The sequence below is a fragment of the Phodopus roborovskii genome, unplaced genomic scaffold (genome assembly GCF_943737965.1).
Source record: "Phodopus roborovskii unplaced genomic scaffold, PHOROB, whole genome shotgun sequence".
Classification (NCBI taxonomy): Eukaryota; Metazoa; Chordata; class Mammalia; order Rodentia; family Cricetidae; genus Phodopus; species Phodopus roborovskii.
Window position 1 is genome coordinate 12,109,908 of NW_026126448.1, and position 19,153 is coordinate 12,129,060.

General features: G+C 44.0%; 1 protein-coding gene across 1 annotated transcript; it reads right to left on the reverse strand.

Annotated features, from left to right (window-relative positions):
• Positions 1-6,457: 6,457 nt before the first annotated feature.
• Akirin1 (akirin 1) lies at positions 6,458-18,272 on the reverse strand. Its single transcript, XM_051188730.1, has 5 exons — positions 17,920-18,272; positions 12,014-12,154; positions 10,273-10,407; positions 9,150-9,221; positions 6,458-7,987 (listed from the first exon to the last, which is right to left on the reverse strand). Exons 1-5 carry the CDS (start codon positions 18,134-18,136, stop codon positions 7,977-7,979), a joined length of 576 nt encoding a protein of 191 aa, XP_051044687.1. The 5' UTR covers positions 18,137-18,272; the 3' UTR covers positions 6,458-7,976.
• Positions 18,273-19,153: the final 881 nt, after the last annotated feature.

The window sequence follows — 19,153 nt, forward strand, 5'->3', positions numbered from 1 at the left end:
CGCGGCGGTCCCGCCTCCAGACTCTTGACAGCTGATGAACTGACCTTTAGGCCACTGTGCCTGTAATGAGTTCTCGATCTCAGCACTGTCACAACAGCTGATTGTTGTGCTATTTGGCCAAGGTCACACTCGGGAACGATTTTACTTCTCTCACCCCAAACACGCGTAGTAGTTCAAACTCGTGGGCCGTGACTCCAAAACACATGTGTACTTCGATGCTTCCTAACCTCCACGGTGCCTGTTTCCCTTTCTTAGTAAACGCAATAGCCGGCTGAAAAGAGAGCCCAGAGGTTAAGAGCACTTGTTGCTCTGGCAGAGAATGCCGGTGCAACTCTAGATTCAGGGAACTCGTATTCTTCTGAGCTCGCCGACACACGTGATGCCCATACAGACAAAAACACTCACATACATAACAAAATATTTTTTTTCTTTTTCTTCCTTTTTTTTTTTTTTTTTTTTTTTTTTTTTTTTTTCGGTCAGAAACAGGGTTTCTCTATATTGCTTTGGAGGTTGTTCCCAGAACTCGCTTTATAGACCAGGCTGGCCTCGAACTCACAGAGAGATCTCACCTCCTGATTGCTGGGATTAAAGGCGTGCACCACCAACGTCCAGCAACAAGGAAAATCTTAAAAGAAGATATAAGGGCTAGCATGGAGATGCACGCCATTAAATGCCAGCACTTGAGAGGCAGAAACAGGTGTACCTTTATGAGTTTCAGGCCGCCAGAGCTACATAGAGAGATCTTGTTTCAAACAAACTAATAGCTATAGAGTTGCTATAGGGACTGGTTAATCCTATGACATGGTGAAAAAAGTTCTTTGGCCAGGTAGTGGTGGCTCACCCCCTTAATTCCAGCACTCAGGAGGTAGAGACAGATGGGTCTCTGAGTTTGAGGCCAGTCTGATCTACTTCGAGAATTCCAGGACAGCCAGGACTACACAGAGAAATCTTGTCTCAGAGAAGAAGGAAGAGGAGGAGGAAAGGAAGAGGACAAGGAAAAAGAGAAAAAAAATCCTCTGATGTTATCAGCTGACATCCGCATAAAAGCAATCAGGAAGCTGAGACAGAAGGGTGTCTGTGAATTCAAGGCCAGCCTGAGCTACATAACCAGAGTCCATCTATTCCCCAAAAAGTTTCTGGAGAAACTTAATTTCAATCACTCTAACATGCTCCATCCACCTCCTTCCATCATCTAGGTGCTCCACATAAAATCTGTTTCAATTCAGTTAGTTTCCTGAACACTCAGTGGGAGTCCAGCAAAATATTGGCTCATTATGGAACTGGTAAATCATGCTACAAAGTTCTAGTAGCCACACCCTCCTTGTTTTTTTCTTGCAATCCTGGGGCTAGAACACAGGACACCATATGCTAACATATGTTGTATCACTGAGCTATATCTCCAACCACCCTTTCTCTCTCTCTCTCTCTCTCTCTCTCTCTCTCTCTCTCTCTCTCTCTCTCTCTCTCTCTCTCGGTTTTTTGAGACAGGGTTTTCCTGTGTAACAGTTCTGGCTGTCATGGAACTTTCTTTGTACACCAAGCTGGCTTTGAACTCAGATATCTGCCTGCCTCTGCCTACCAGGTGCTGGGATTAAGGGCATGAGCCACCACTACCTGGCTCACCCTTGCTTTCTTGTTTCTCAGTGGTAGCATCTTTTCAGTCTCTTGGGCAGGTAAGGTTATATTCCTTCCACCAGTTTCCAATATATTTAATTCCAGTCCTTGGCTCTTCAATCCATCTTGCATGACCAATCTTCCAACAATACAGACTTTATTATATCTCTCCTCAGAAATACCATGCAGCAATAATAGAAACAAGGGAAATCCCAATGTTTCCTGAGCCAAACACTATATGAAGGCATGTGATCAATAACAAATGACCGTTGGCCTCAGCTTGAGGAATGATAGCAGTAGGAAGTCTGACAAATTGGAAAGCTATACTGTAAGACACAGAAACAGCTAGCTCCATAGCTTCATCTTGTTATGCGAGAACTAAGGTATCAAATTTTGCATTTTTTTTTTCACTTTTTGAGACAGGGTTTCTCTGTATAACAGCCCTAGCTGTCTCAGAACACACTCTGTAAACCACACTGGCCTTGAACTCACAGAGATGCACCTGTCTCTGTCTCCTGGATGCTGAGATTAAAAGCATGTGCTACCACACCTGGCTCAAACCTTGTAAAATTTCAAGAGAAGCTAGAAATCTGCTGAAACCCAGAGTACTGCCTAAGTGACTTAACTGAATGTCTACTTGCACCAATCTTGTTTATGTTTGATGACAGGATGTCTGTAGGCAAGAATTTCCTCAAGTGGGTTAGCCATCATTGGTTGCCAAACAACTTCTAGCTTTATTAGCTTATCGGATACTGGAGATACTTGGAGCTGAGACAATGGTGGACAGGACAATTACACTTTGGCCAGATGGGTTAGTTATACATATCTCTTGCCTGCTACTTATTAGAAATCTTGTTAGAAATCAGAAGAGTAACTTGGGTGAATCACCTGAACTTTTCATCCCTCTTCTCAATGTAATTACATTGAACAAATCTCTTTTCCTGATTTTACTATTAATTTGGCTCTTCTTATAGGTTTTCTGAGGATGAGCCGCTGAACCCTGGCTTGCTGGAGCAGTCTGTGACTCCATGCCAGTCGCATTACCACATGCCATGGCCTTGTTGGGTTCCTGACACTAAGATAGTCAAACTGTTGTGGCAAATTATGTTATGAAGTGAGGCTGGGGGTATAGCACAGCGAGAGACTCCTACTCAGCATGGACACCCTGAAGCATACACACCACTCAAAAGAGGGAGCCATTACAGGGTGGTGGTGTCACACTTTAATCCCAGTACTTGGGAGGTAGAGTCAGGCTAGTCTCTGTGAGTTCCAGGCCAGCTTGGTCTATGAGCAAGTTCCAGGACAGCCTCCAAAGCTAGAGAAACCCTGTCTTGAATCCTCCCCCCAAAAGGGGGAGCCATTCATTCTTACTGAACTGTGGAGTCAATGTTTCACAATGCCCAAATTCTTAGGTTTGACTTCTATTTCCAAGTTTTGAGATTATACTGCCTTCCACTCCCTCCCAAACTCCTGTCTCCAGTTATGCAGATAAACATATTGTACATGTGTGTTGCTTCTATCCTTCTACCACGGAAGGGCGGGGACTTGAGGGAGTCAGTCCTAGGGGACTGAACTCTAGGGGCTCAAACAGGATTAAACTCAGGACATCAGGCTGGGTGACAGGTGCCCTTACCCACTGAGCTTGGCCTTAAGTTTGAACTTCTGCCTGGAATGCTAACACTCTCTCCCCTCCTCTACTCCATTCACACCCAATTTCTCTCGACAGTGTCTGAGGGAAATTCTGATTCTTCAGTTTGAAGTTTTTCATGAAGCCCTCCCAACCCTGTAAATCTAAATGTGAACAGGTCCCCACCATTGGACCTGTCATACTACTGGGTCCTCACAGGCAACAAGCCCTTTCCTCTAATGCAAAGGCTGGAAAACTATAACTCCCAGACCAAGCAGGAACCACCCGAGCTGCTGTTGCTATGGTGCCCAGGATTCTGCAGTTCTGTGCTTTGTGTATGAGCTTTCCGGTCCTTCATCCCTTACCTTCCACACCTTCCCGTCAATGCTTCTTTAGGGCCGTACAATAAAGCAAAGGACTTTATGCCTTTCTTCATCTCCTGGACATCCGAAGACTCCAAGACCCTTGTAGCTCAGGCCTAAGGGCCCAGCCCAAGCCCTCTGAACAAAATTCAGTGGCTGCCTGAGGACCAGGTGTCTGGGCTTCACTGGTGGGGTAGGGTTATTATCTCAAGTACCCTGGCCATCCACTCACAAGTACTTCTATTCTGGCCCCTTCACATAGTGGGAACTTTAAAAGCGTCTTTATTGTTATGCAGATCTAAACAAAATGTTAGCCTAAGAAGCCTTGCACAAGGGAAGGCCTGGATATTGGAAATTCTCAGATTATTTAAACCAACAGAGTGATTTCCATTTGGAGATGGAGGAAATACCAAGTTGAACAAACAAAACCAGGAATTCCTAAAGCAAAGTTGAGTTGGAAATAAAGCTGTCTGACTCAAGATGCCAGAGGTAACTGGAGGGTGATAAATATTCCATCCTTAGAACTCCCCTTTGTTAGTGTTGCAACTTGGATGGAAAGGTATTCTGGCAGTCAGGTGCCAAGGCACAAAGGCACCATAAGCTCAGCAGTTTACAGCTCTGTTCCAGGAAAAGTTTTCTCTAATACAAGTGTAACATATATGCTTCACTGGGCATTGACGTATCTGCTCAGGCCCCTGAAGTCTAACAACTGCTCTGCTAGAGTAGTTTTTCCAGTGTCACAGCTGGACTCTGTTCCAGCAAAATTGTCTCACTGTGCAAATCTCAAGAGGTTTATTGGGAAGGAAAAATCCAGGAGGGTGGCTGCCTCTAGGGTTAAAATCAGCAGTTAACTAAACAGAGTAGAGAGCTTATTATATAGGATTTCCTGGGGGTGGGGAGAGCTGAGCTTTCCAGTTGGCTTGGGTTTGGTGGGTTTTTGTAGCCTGATTCTGGGGCAAGCTCAGGAACTGGTGGGATTTCAAGCCCTGGTCTTCGGGGTCAAGTCAGGGTGTTTTTCCTTGGCCCTTTTTACACTAAACTCTTGGGGTCTTGGAAGTTAGAAGCAGGTGGATTTCTGTGAATTTGAGACCAACCTATTCTATAAAGTGAATTCCAGGACAGCCAGAGATATATAGGAAGACCATGTAGAAAACAACAAAAAGAACTCCCCTTGTGTTAAGATGTGACTCGGTAAGAGTGCTGGGTTCTATTCCCAGAGCCATATACAAAACCAGATATTGTGATGCAAACCTGCAGTCTCAGGACTTGGGAGGTGGCAGCAAGAGGATAAACTCACCCTTAGCCTCAGGTAGAAGGCAGCCTGGCTATTAAGAGCCTGTCTCATCTTGACAACAGGGTTTCTCTGTGGTTTTGGAGGCTGTCCTAGAACTCACTCTATAGACCAGGCTGGTCTAGAACTCAGAGATCCGTCTGCCTCTGCTTTCCAAGTGCTGGGATCAAAGTCATGTGCCATCTCCACCTGGCAAGAGCTTTAAACTCTCAATGACTGGCCTTGAACTTATACTTAGCATCTTGATCTTTGTACTTCTCAAATGTTGGTATCTTGGTGCATGCAACCTTGCCCAATGTATGTAAGCCATTTTATTAAAAACAATCCCGGAGAATGGACAGTCTGTCATTTCTAATTATGTCTACATATAAGTATATGGATGCCTGAGGTCAGAGACATCAGGTCCACTGGAACTGGAGTTACATGTGATTACAGTTACCTAAAGATGAGCTGTGGGAATCAACTCTGGGTCCTCTGCAATGGCAGTACATGCTCTCAACCTTGGAGCCATCCATAGCCCTTAATCACTCGCTTCCAACTTCATTTTGTAGGTGAGGGATTTGAGTATCTCTTAAGACCAAACTCATGTTTTTGTGCATGCTGAACAAACACTATCTCCTGAGCAGCAGCCCCAGCCAACTCTAATCCTCATTCTTGGATCACCTGGTACTCTTCTTCCTCTGAGGCATGCAGGGACATTAAAGGGTTAAAGAAACAGCTCAGAGGTAGTGAATTTGCCTGGCATGTATGAAGTCCTAGGCTCAACCCCCAATACTGTCAAAAAGACAACTTATTAAACACAGGTGAGTCACCACATCCAGCTGAGTAACTTAAGTAGCTCCTTGGACAGGTTTTCTGAAATTACACATTCCAATGCATCTTTGTAGTTTTTGTAGGTTTTATTCTTAAGGCAGGATTCCCACAGAATAGGATTTCCCTGTCTGGAAAATACCCTTAAGTTCTAACCCTAGAAGTCAAAGTTTTAAAAAAAATTATAAACACACATGCACTCGCACACATACAGGGTCTCATGGACTCACAGTCCAGGCTGGCCTTAAATACTATATAGCCAAGAATGACCAAGAACTTCAAAGACCCACAGGCTTCCAGGTTCCCAGAGTTCTCTAATGCCAATCATCGTGGTATCATACTCTGTGGTCTGAATGGATAACCCAAGAACAGCCTGTAGGTACCTCTAGCAGTTGAGAGGGTGGCATGACTGTTCTTCCTCAAAGCAACTCTTAGCCAAAAGCTACTTACAGGAGTTTAGAAGGGAGCACAGTACAGTGGCGTGTAATGGGCCTTAGGTGAGCAGCCTTTGGGGCTTGGCATCCTCACAGACCTTTAGCCACTTCATCACAGCCATTACTAAGGCTTGCTTCAAGGAACAAGTAACTACCCTAGAGAAAGAAGAGATGAAACAAGCTGTCCTTTAAGTGAGTCAACCACTCTTTAAGAGCGATGGTGGGCTCTAGGAGTCTTCAACAAGTTGTTGAACTATAGAAATGGTTATAGCAGCCTTAAACAGTTATCTGAATACACATTATCACAGTACCAAAAAGGCAAGGTAAACAAATAGCTTAAGTATTTTATTTGTTTGCAACTAAGCTTGTTAACACTATATAATGAAAATGTACAAAGAATAATGTTGCAGTTTTTGGTTAGATTTAAGTCAAAGACATTCATTAATAAGGAATCTTCAAATGTGAATACCCCAGAAATGTCCGTAAGCCATCGGATCTCAACAACGGTCTCTGAATATCACTTTACTTTGGAAAAGGCATTGGCAAACATTTGAATTAAAACTCAAGAGTTTTCCAAAATAAAGCCGTAATTAATAGAACTATTCTATATTTAAACTAAAACAATTCTAATAAAACTTTCCTTTCCAAAACAATAGTAAAGGAAACAAGGCATTTTGTTAAATGTGGTCCTGAACAAGTCACAGTAAAAATAAATGTATACGTAACTCCCACCTCCTCAAAACAGAGGCTGCTTTCTGCTCACAGCCTCAGGACCAAGGCAGAAAACAGCCAACAAATAACTTCAAGCAGGGAGGTGCCATAACCAAGCTCTAATAGTTGAACACGGAAGCCTTAGGGGAGTTTGGGGAACCTGGACAAAAGACCCAGATTCTTTTTTGAAACCGATGAGAAGGTGAAGTGGCTGCTCCCAAGTAGCAGTGCTGCAAGGCCTGGCCCCACCCTGCACTCCCCGTGTGATGCTCCGAGCACACCCTGATGTTCCGCTCCAGGGGAGAACTTTTCCCTGTAGAAGTCCAGTGTTCAGGGAGCTCCTTCCTTGACTTTATGAATGAGGTGAGCTCAGACTCCACAGGGTATTTTAAGGCTTGGAGTCAAAGTATTTTTCCAGCACAGCTAGGCAGAGTCCCGTGTGTTGATGGCCCGTCTCCAGTTTGTTTTAATTTCTCACCATGGATCTGCAAATTCAGGACTGCAGACCTTCCCTACATCATAATCATGTCTAATGTCCATCCTAACTTATGATTCAAATTCTGTGCCTGGAAACAGTCCCTGTATTTAACGATAATACCTACACATAAAACAATCCACTGTTACAACTTATATGGTCACCAAACATTAATGATCTTCTGTAGACCAAAAAAATGTTTCTAACCATAATTGTCGTGCATCAAATTCACAGCCAGAATCCCCAAGATCAAAAAAAGTTTTGCACAATACAAATAATAACTTAAAACACACAGACACACACACGCGCACACACTCTCACACACTTCTCACAGAGCTGTGCTTGGGGAAACTCCACGTGTTGAGTGCCACTGAAGGCATTCTTTGCTAAACTGCTGCTCCGGGTACTTTTGTTTGGAAAACCTATCACAGTAGGGTACAGCTGTTTAGTGGATGAGCAGAAAAGAAAGATATGCTTGTGGCAACCAGAAAGTTTTAAGGTCTTTCAAGTTGTATAAAATGGACCTGCAGAAACATTTAAGTGTTCTCAGGATGCAAAGTTGGAGCTGAAATGTGCTATCAAACCAGTTGCAAAAAGTGTACAGCAGCCGTCTCTTGAGGTCACACCTGGTACCCAGATAGGCAAGAAGGCTTCAGGATACATCTGCAAATTAGGGTTAAAAGACAAATGAAAAGAAGAATGAAGATGTAGTCTGGTGCTTTTTAAAACATACACTAGCAGTAAATGAGCAGAGTGAGCTACCACTTCATTTAAATGGCAGAATTTAAAAAAAAAAAATCTGTCTCAAGTTTTTCACACACTTAGAATTAAGAACTCTTGACCATTCACTGGATAAACAAACTTCTATAAACTAACCCAACGAACCACCTTTCTGAAGAAAATATTAACAAAAGAGACTGGTACTGGAGTCAGATAACCATAGGTGGCAATCTTGGCTGGCTGACTATAGAAATCTGAGCAAATTAACTAACATCCCTAAATATTGTGCTTACCAATAAAATGGGGTTAATATTAAAAGCCTCACCTCAAAGGGTACTGTGAGGACTATGTGAAGTTAGGGTGTACTGGCTTGACACCGATGTATTCTTCACCACTTCGCTTTAAAAAATATTTCAAAAATATTTTTTTTAAAGAGTTTTTTTTTTTTTTTTTTTTTTTTTAATTATTATTATGTATACAGAGACTGCAGACCAGAAGAGGGCACCAGAGCTCATTGCAGATGGTTGTGAGCCACCATGTGGTTGCTGGGAATTGAACTCAGGACCTCTGGAAGAACAGTTACTGCTCTTAACCCCTAAAGCCATCTCTCCAGCCCTCAAAAATATTTTTTAGATTATTTATTTTATGTATATGAGTGTTTTGCCAACATTTATGTTGTGCACTGCCATGTGTGCACCAGATGCCCTCAAGAGAACAGAAGGATTTAGTCCTGAAGTTACAGGTGTTTGTGAGCCACCACGTGGGTACTAGGAACTGAGCCTGGAGTCCTCTGCAAGAACAACAACCCAGGGCCTTTTGCTCTCAGGACCCATAATATTCCCAAACAAAACCTGGTTCTTAGAACTTAGAAATTCTAAAACTCTTTTATTTTTATTTTTTGTACATTGGTGCTTTGCCTGCATTTATGTCTGTATGAGGGTGTCAGATCACTTTGAGCTAGACCACAGACAGTTGTGAGCTGCCATGTGGATATTGGGAATGGAACCAAGGGTCCTCTGGAAGAGTGGCCAGTGCTCTTAACTGCTGAGCTATCTCTCTAGCCCTAAACTTGGGAGACTTTAAAAGAAAAACTTAGTATACTTACAACTTGTTGGCCTTGTCCCATATCGCCGCATAATCTGATCATGTGTGAATTTCACAAAAGATTCATACTGTTCTGTGAAGATATAATAAAGAGTATATATTTATCCCAGAAACCCATCCTTAATACCTCAGCTAATTTAGGAAGCAGGATGACATCTGTCTTCACTGTTTGCATTCTCTACTCAAACAACCCCTTTTCTCTCCTGTAATTCTATCCACTGCCCATGACCTCCCCCCCCAAAAAAAAAGATGTGTGTACTTGAAGTCCTTTCATCACAAAATGAAAACATGAGTGGGATTACAGTGAGATCAGTAACAGAGGGCTAATTAAGCAAATGGGTAAGGTAGATCCCCAACTAAGATTTAAAAAAAAAAAAAAAAAAAAAAAAAAAAGCTAAAAATGATAGCTCATGTTTGGAATCCCATTTCTTGAGGGAACTATTGAGTTCAAGGCTAGCCTGGTCCACACAAGTTCCAGACTTATTTTAAAAATTATGTGTATGTATGTGTTGGTATGTATATTTGAATGCAGACACCTTTGAAGTCTAGAAGATTATTGGATCAGCCAGAGATGGAGTTATAGGTGGCCTTGAGCTATCCGGGATGGGTGTTGGAAATTGAATCCAGGTCTTCTGGGAGAGCAGAAGCACTCTTTAACTGCTGAGTCATCTCTAGCTCCATTACTATTCTTTATCACACGAGGCTCTAATTGTCATTACTAATAGCTCCCTTTTATCCAGCCTCAGCTGACCTATATTTGCTTTTTTTCTATCACATCTCCCAAACCAAACAGTGCTCTACTTCTACATCAGAGAGACTCCTGTAATACAGAAGTTTGAACACGTTGGTGAAACTGCAGTGCACCAATCCTGACACCTGTTAGGAAGCCAACCACCTGTTCGCCAGCTGGCAGCCTGCTCAATGCCTATAATTCTGGAAAATTCTTACGTGTAGAGGTTGGCTTATCTGCTTTCAGAAATGTAAATCAGTCCTTTCATTCGATGTGTAAATAACACCTGTGACACCATCAAAGAGTAGCTGCAGTGCTCACAACACTGCTCTCTTGCACAAAGCCCTCTTTTTGGAGGCACCCCAACCGCAGCAGCACCCATGCCTCAGCCTACCTGCCAGCTTGGTACTGAGGATCTGCTCGTACTCCTCCCGGACTTTATCTTCATAGTCTTTTAACAGACGTTCACATATTATCCCCACTTGTCGGAGGGTAAAGGTGGGCTGGTCCTTCTTCATCCAGGAAGAACCTGGCAAAAACAAAAACAGAAGCCAGATGCAGTGGCTCATGCCATAACCCCACTACTCAAGAGGCAAAAAGAATGGAGTTTGAGGAACACATGGGAAACTTAATAATTCCCTCAAAAATAAAAGACTAGATAAAAGAGCACTTGCCTAGTTCAAGGCCTGACCCAAGCTCCAGTATCCCTTATCCCCCTAAAAAGATAAATCTTTACACAACACATTCCAGTTCCGTGGTTCAGAATTAACAGCTTTCATAAGTTCTGGGACTCAAACTCAGGTCCTCCTACATGGCTTGTATAGCTGGAGCTATCTGCCTGGTCTGTGCTCTAGAAGCAAAGCTAAAGGTAGAACAAGGAGCAGGGGAACAGATGTGTGTCGTGTGCTAGCTGAGCTGTGTACACAACAGTTCTGATGTGCTGAATGCTGGGATTAATGGCATGTGCCACCAACGCCCGTCTCCAGCAGAACTTTCTCAAACAAATTTCCTACAGTAGCACACCCAATACAACACTACATATGACTACTGTTTATATACCTAAAATAAGATTACTGCATATGAGCATTTTAATATTACTGGGTATGATGGCTCAAAGGTGTAGTCAGCAAGCAAGACTTCCACAAGATGGAGGACAACTTGGTCTGTATATTGAGTTCCATACTAGTCAGGGCTATATATGGAGACCTTGTCTCAATACAAAACTAGGGACCAGGTATGGTGGCACAGAACTTTTAATCCCAGCACTCAGGAGACAAAGGTAAGATGATCTCTGGGAGTTTCAAGCCAGCCAGGGTTATGTGGTGAGGTCCCATCTCAAAAGCAACTTGCCCAGGAGCTGGAGAGATGGCTCAGTGGTTAAGCACTGGTTGTTCTCCCAGAGGACCCAGGTTCATTCCTCACCACCCACATGGCAGCTCACAGCTGTCTGTAACAACAGTTCCAGGGGACCTGGCACCTCCCCACATACACATACATGCAGGCAAAACACTAGTGCACATGAAATAACTCATTAAATAACAAAACCTTAAAGCAAACATTAAAAAAAAAACTAGTAAGTTTAGATAAGAAATAATTTAGATCCATGTCATGGTTTGAATCTAGAACATTCATCCCATAGCCACATGTTTTAAGTGCTTGTTCCCTAACTTGAAGCAATATTTTTTGAAGGCTGTGGTGTCTTTAGAAGATGAGGCCCAGCAGGTGCAAATAGGTCACTGTGACAGGCCTTTGAAGTTTATATCTGGTTCCATGTCACCCCCATTTCCTGGTCTGTACCATATGAAGAGGAAGCCAAAAGCTCATTGCATGAATTGAGTCACTTCCCTATGACTCTGCTGCCACGGAGGACAATACCAGCTGAAACCATAACCTTCCTGCCTAAGTTGTCAGGCTGTCCCAGTACTGAGAAAGTAACACAGCACAGGTGGCTGAAGGACACCTGCAGCTAAAGAGAGGTAAACTGCTTTGAGCTAGGGTCTTGCTATATACCACGAGCTGGTATCACACGCATAATCCTAACCATAGCCTCTTAAATATGCCAGGATTACGGGTGTGCACCACCAAACCCAGCTCACAGATTCCGAAAATAGATTTCAACACCAAAGTATGCTTACCCGGAGAGCTTGGTGCAGCGAGTGCCGAGGAGGGAGGCTGGCTTTCTGAAGTACAGGCTTCACTCTGACTAAGAACAACTTCTAAATGTCTCCACCTCTGATAACGGCTATATTCTTGCTTTATGTTCTGAAAAATTTGCTCTAGTAAAAAAAAAAAAGAAAATAAACTTGAGCATTCACTTTGTAGTCATTTTCTTCAAAATTCCCACTCATAAAAACTTTAAGACAGCCAAGAAAGGTCTTATTATTTTATTCTACAAGACGCTGGGGTTCAAACCCCAAGTCTTTTCAACACTAAGCAAGCACTCTACCAATAACATACATCCCCATCCCAAAGAAGATATTCTGATTCCCTGTATCGTACAGGTAGCAATCTCTTCTTCATCCCTATGTTATTAACAGGTAAATGTTCACAGTGTACAAACCAGTCCTATAGCTCAAGACACAGTGTTGTTCTTTTCTATTTATGGAGCTGGTGAGATGGCAGGGTATAAAGGTGTTTGCTATGCAAGCCTGGAGCCCCGAGTTCTGCTCCCTGACATAAAACTGGAAGAAAACAACCAACTCTACATTTGTTCTCTGACCTCCACACACATGTATCATGCATACAACATATAAGTTTAAAAACATTTTAAATGCCTAGAATAGGATAGGGACTAGAAAAATTGCTCAGCAGTTAAAAGCTGCTGTCCTTCCAGAGAATCTGGATTTGATTCCCAGCACCCATATGGGGCTCACAGTGGTCTTTCAATCCAGCTCCATGGAATCTGAGTCCTCTTCTGGCCTCTACAGCACCAGGAGGCACACATGCAGGAAAACACATAAAGAAGTTTAATTCCTACAATAATAGCTATTTTGGTGAAGCCTCTCATCCAGTTTCCTTTATTTTTTCCTGTGGTAAACAAGCAAAAGTCAGACCTGCATTTTTGCTGAATTCACTGCTACAATTTAAAGTAAAATAAGTCATGTTGTTATTTTTAATTTGTTTTGTTTTTGGAGACGGAGTCTCATATAGCCCAGGCTGGTCTTGACCCTGTTGTATAGCTGAGATGACCACGAACTCTTCCTGAATATTCCCTTCTCCATTTTCTTTTTCTATGTTTTGGTTTTTCAAAACAGGGTTTCCCTGTGTAATAGTCCTGGCTGTCCTCAAACTCACAGAGATCTGCCTGCCTCTGCCTACATGGTGTGTACCACCATTGTCTGATACTTTGAGAAATGGTTTCAAACTGTAGTCCACATTAGTCTTAAACTCACAGCAATCTCCTTGTCTTAGTTCAGTTAAGTTTTACATTTCCACAAAACACAGTATTATGGGTGAGTCTCTTATCACTAAAGGTCTTTTAACAATTAAGTTTTTGTTCTATGAGAAGATGGTACATAACAAAAACCATTATGTATAACAGTCTGGAACACAACAGGGAAGGAGCTGAGGGCTACTGTTTGGAATTATCAAGGCTCATTAAAAGTGTTTCCAAAAGCTAGGTGGTGGTGGCACACATCTTTAATTCTAGCACTTGGAAGGATCTCTGTAAATTCCAGGCCAATCTGGTCTACAGATTGAGTTCCAGAACAGCCAAGGCTACAAAGAGAAACACTGTCTTGAAAACAAACAAAACTAACCAAACAAAACCCCCACATAATTAAAAATAAATTCTTTTTAAAAAAGTTTCTGAGCTGGGTATGGTAGCAAGCTAATCCCTGCAATCCCCACACTTGGAAGGATCTAGGCAGGAGAATCAGGAATCCAAAGTCATCCTCAGTTACACAGAGATTGAGAACAGTCTGGGCTACATGAGACAGTCTCAAAAAAGCAAGCTGGGTTGGTACCCTATGACTGTAACCTCAGTGATTGAGAAACAGAAACAGAAGGATCACAGCTAGGTCAAGGTCAGCCTGGGCTGAATGCGACCCTGACTCAAAACAAATATTCTCAAGCCTGTCATGATCCCAACACATTTCTGAGCTGGGCATAGTGATGCCAACTTGCAATCCCAGCTTCTCTGGAGGCCAAGGCAAGAGGATTGATCCCAAGATCAAGCCTACACTGGAGAATACAGTCAGTAAGTTGAAGGCCAGCCCCAGCACCTCAGTAAGACTATCTGAAAAAGTAAAATGAGAGCCGAGGATACAGCTCAGGTAGAGAATTAGCTTCACATGCAACCTACCCTCAATTTCCAGCACTAGAAAAACAAAGTTGATATAATAATGTTTGCTAGGACTCAAATTATTATTCTGAGTTAGTCATCACAAACTGAATTTGCCAACATGCAGGAAATACCAATTAGCAACTATAAAACTATATTCCTGGAGACAAAAGTGTCCAGAAGCATATGGGTTTCAAGTTTATATACACAGTGGCATAATACTGTACTCCTTCTCCAGATAATATAAAGGCTCCCCATAACAAAAGTAGAGACTGAATCTATGAGATGAATGCCTGCGACTCTAGTACAGGGAGGTGGGGGATGGGGGCAGGAGCATCACTTCAAAGTTTGAGGCCATCCTGGCCTATTTAACAAGTTTTCCAGACCAGGAAGTGCTTCACAGACCTATCTGAAAACCAGGAAATTTTACATTCCTCAACTCAGACTGTTCCAGTGTATAGTCTGCTTTAACCATACTTGTCAGGGGTGGGAGGTGCTGATCATGCTATGAGCAGTTTTAGGAAGTCATTCCAAATCTTTAGTTATTCAATGTAAATGGAAAATGTCTATCTGAACAGGTAATGGAAAATCAAAATCACATCTAGGTAAACTAACTCTGCCTAAACTCTAGAACACAGTGACAAAACCATGAAATCCAGCCTCTAGATCCTTGAATATAAGGAGGCTTCTTCTTCTTCTTTTTTTTTAAAAGTCCTACTCAAGTGCTTACATGTCAGATTCATTCAATACAAGCATGGAAGCAACTGCTATGAAACAAGAAAGGACTAGTATGAGGGCAGAAGGGCCCTGATGAACTCTGTCTCCTGTACAGCAAAGTGAACAATGGAAACACACAACTTCAAGGCTAGCAGGATCCACTACCAAGTCCAAGTTTCTAACTACAATCTATGCAGGAAGAACATGGTGCAATTTTCTTCTGAAGACCACCTAAAGCAGGAAACAACATTTATTTTCAAAAATGCCAATTTCTTTGTAACAGTTATGCTTTTAACCCTCAATTCTTTTATTTAGCTTTTGGCTTCCAGGTTATTTATCTGGCTAAATTCTTCCCCAAATTTCAGTGTTTCTGGGCTACTATAAGCTACAACTAAATAAATGTCTTTCAAAACTCAGCCCTGTGTGGGGCATGGTGGAGCACTCCTTGAATCCCAGCACCTGGGAGGCAGAGGCAGGTGAAGTTTTTTGAGTTCCAGCCAACCAGGGTTACCTAAAGAAAGCATGTCACCCCCCCCCCCCCATAAACCTCCACAGGCATGGGAGCAGGAGTCTGTAATCCTACTCAGTACAGAGGAGGTAGAGGCAGGAAGAATAGGAGTTCAAACTCATTCTTGGCTACAAGCAATAAGCAAGTGGAATACTCTTCAAATAAAGTAGATTGATTAAAAATAATCAAGCAACACATGCCTGAAAACCAGAGCTCAGGAGGCTGAGTTTAGTCATCTTGCATGTCTCTTCCCCTCAAAACCCCCAAAAAAAGTGAGGAGGAAGAAGAGAAGGAAAATTTTAAAATCAGATTGTTAAATTCATTCCCCCTTAGGTGATATCACTGTATTTTGGTGTTCTGTGACTGGTCTGCATAACACCCGGGTAGCTTGGAACTCTATATAGACCAGGTTGGCCCTGAGCTTGTAGCAATCCTGCTTTTGCTTCTCAAGTGCTGAGATTACAGTATGGAGTGCCAAACCTGCTTATTCTATTTGTAGAGCAACTGACAACATCTCTCCTATTTTACCCTTGAATCCAGAAGGCATATTTTACTTAAGATAAAAAGCATTAAATAATTTATTACTGCTTCACATTTCCTTCATGACTGACAATAAGCACCAAGAAACATGGAGTTGGGGTGTGTTTAATACTTTAAAAACTTAAAAAAAAAAAATAACAAGAGTTTTGTGTATTTAGTTTCCCCAGAACATGATAGAGGCTCTGGGTTCCAAACCCAGCACCCCAACAACAAAAAGAGGCCTTATCACAGAACTCTGACATATTCAGGCTTCTGAACACATTCAACAATGGTCTTTTAAAACTGAGGTCATCTGAACCACAACATAAATGGTACAGAAAATTAAGTACAGAAGAAATAAAACTTGTGGGGCGCGAGATGGCTCATCAGTTAAGAGCACTGGCTGCTCTTCCAGAGGATCCAGGTTCAATCCCCAGTTCATAACTGTAATTCCAGTTCCAGAGGATATGGTACCAGCCAAACACTAATGCACATAAGAATAAACGTGGGGGGGGGGGAACCTTCTTGCCTCAGCCCTGCCTTCCTCTGCTTTTGGGGTCCTCATAAAACAAAATTCACAAGAACAACAACAAAAACCTTCCAGGGTTGAGTCATTCTGTGCATAAGGTTATATATAACATTAAAGTCTTCAGGACATTTACACTGAAAAGATTCCACTATGGGTCAGACTAAGTAATGGATGTGAGACTACTTAGAAGTGATTATTGGAATCAGCCATGATCGGTTTCAAGTCTGACTCAAGCACTTGTGAGGCTAAGGAGGACTGCTGAGCTCAAGACAAGGCCTAGGCCCCTTGTGGGTTCTAGGTCAGTCTAGAGAGTGAGACACTGTCACACATCAGCAAAGGAAATGACTATTGAAATTAACAAACTCAAAGGAAAAGACACAGCAAAGTGGGTCTAGGGGAAAGGGCAGAGACACTGTTTAAAGAAAGTGTTCAGTGTTTCCTGAAATTCTAGGGTTAAGTGAACACATGCATAGAGATAAAGCCTGAGAGAGGTCTGCTGGTGGCAGCAAATACCCTCGAGTGGATAGGAAGAGGAAGGAGGGAATGAAAGCTAAAGACACTAGCGACTGAAAGAGGAGGAAAAAATTATGTAAAAGGATTACAGGTTTTGCTAATGCTTGAAGAATAAGAAAAAAAAAAAAATACAAAGAAACGACCTGACCAAATCCACTTTTGAGGGCTCATTTCCCGGATCCCTTTAAATTTGCTGAAGCTCTTTCCCTCCTCCTCCTGCAATACGATAGGTATCTTTACTGTCACGAGTCCTTCCTTTTGCCTTGGCTAAAATGAAGTGCCTTACCCACGTCAAGTCACGATATTAGATACTTGAATTCCTGGTACAGAATCTGTACACTGAAGGATTCTCAAATACTAACCAACCAATTACCCACTTCAAGCCATACGTGAGACAAGACAATAGCCACACAATAAAACATGGCCAGTCCATCTAATAAATGGGTTGAAATCATATTCCATGACTGCTGGATGGTTCCTGATCCCTAAAGACTTCTAGAAATCAAGTCTCCCTACAAGCTCCAGCACGGTGTGGCGCCGCACACCCTCACGCCCCCTCCCCTCTATTCGGCCCCTCACCCCACACAGGCTGGGTTCGTGAGCAGAATCCAATTTCCCATGGCCCACTGGATCTGCTGGGAGGTTCCGTACAGCGGAGGCAGGAGGCAGGAAGGGCTTCGGGGACCAGAGCCTTCGGCGGCCAGGGGTATCCCCAGCTCATCTTAGTGCCCACCCCTCCAGGCTCTCCAGCTCCAGGAAACCCCAAAAACCTACACTGTGGGGCCAATGCCCTTCCCGGATGTCTCTCGTCCCCGGAAGCAACCGAGCCCAGCAGCACCCCAGTTCCTTCTTCTCCTAAGGCCGAGGTGAGGGCTGAGGTGATTTCGGCCGGCGTCCGCGACCCCCGCACCCTCCCCATCCCCCACGCCCCGGCCTGGCTTCCTGCCAAGTCCGCAGCAGCAGCACAGGTTACCCGGAGTTGGAAGGCGACGCTCGCTGCCGGGCAGGGCAGGCTGCTGGAGACTCGTCGGCGGCATCTGCATCTGAAACGGCGGCGGCTCGGCGTCCGGGGGCCTGAGGCCCGGAGTGGGGCCGGGCAGAGGGGCACAGCGTCGCCGCTTGGGGGAACCGGGGCTCAGCAGCGCTGCCTCGAACTCCATGGGCCGCTTCAATGTCGCCCCGCACGCCATGCCGCGAAGGGGCCAGAGGCTAGACGCAGACGCGGTAACAACGGCGGCCCAGGACCCAACTGCTGAGCTACGGCTCCCAAGCCAAGCCGGCTCCAATGGCGCCTCCGGCACCCGGCAGCCGCGCTGGCCCCGCCTCCTGTGACGTCACGGGCGTGCGCCACCGCCCGGCGGAGGGGGGCTTAGCCGGAAGAGGTCCGCTCTAGGAAGTCCGCGGGCCTGGGCTCGGGCCGCGGCGCCCCCTGCGGAGGAAGTGGGCCGGTCTGGGCGGAGAGCGTGGTCGCCTAGCAACACTGGGAAGGCCCCCGCCTCCGCCCCTCCCAGGGCCCCCACTTTACAGGCTCAGCCGGGGTGGCCTCTGAGGTCTTTCGCACCTGCGCGGCAGGGGTCTGGGGGGGGATGGGAGAGACCTAGGGAGACCCGGGGTTCCCGGTGGCCGCGTGACCTGCTTTTGGACAGTCCTTGTCCCCGATAAAAGAGATGGTTTTAAAGGGTTATCAAGGGCTTTTCGCCGAGTCCCAGGAAATCTTCACAAGCATAGCCGGGTTATCTGAGGATAGGCTTTATTTAATCCACGAACCCTGTGCAATCATAGGCAAAATTGGAAGAGGTGTGTTACCAGAGAATGCATTTAGATATAGATGACCCGCTCATTAATCAGTTTACTAAATGGTTTTATTACGCAAAAAGAATTTTAAAAAGCAAAAACAAAACTACCAGAGAACTCTCTGGCTTAAACCGTCTAAGCAAGTGGTACCAGAGTGTTAGGAACTTCCCCTGATAGCTGATTTGGCAGTTGGCTTCCTCATCTGACTTGGCAACTCAGGCAGGTTCTTCCTCCAGTCCATCTAGATTCTCTGCCCCACTGTTAAGTGCTTTGATAGTCTGCAAAATGAATATAACACAAGGAGGTTCTGCATTTGGAAACTGTGGTTATTTTCTGGGGAGTAAGTCCAGTGCTTTCAAACACATCAACAGAGCAGACGATCTGACCCCCTCCCCATTCAAATTGTAATTATT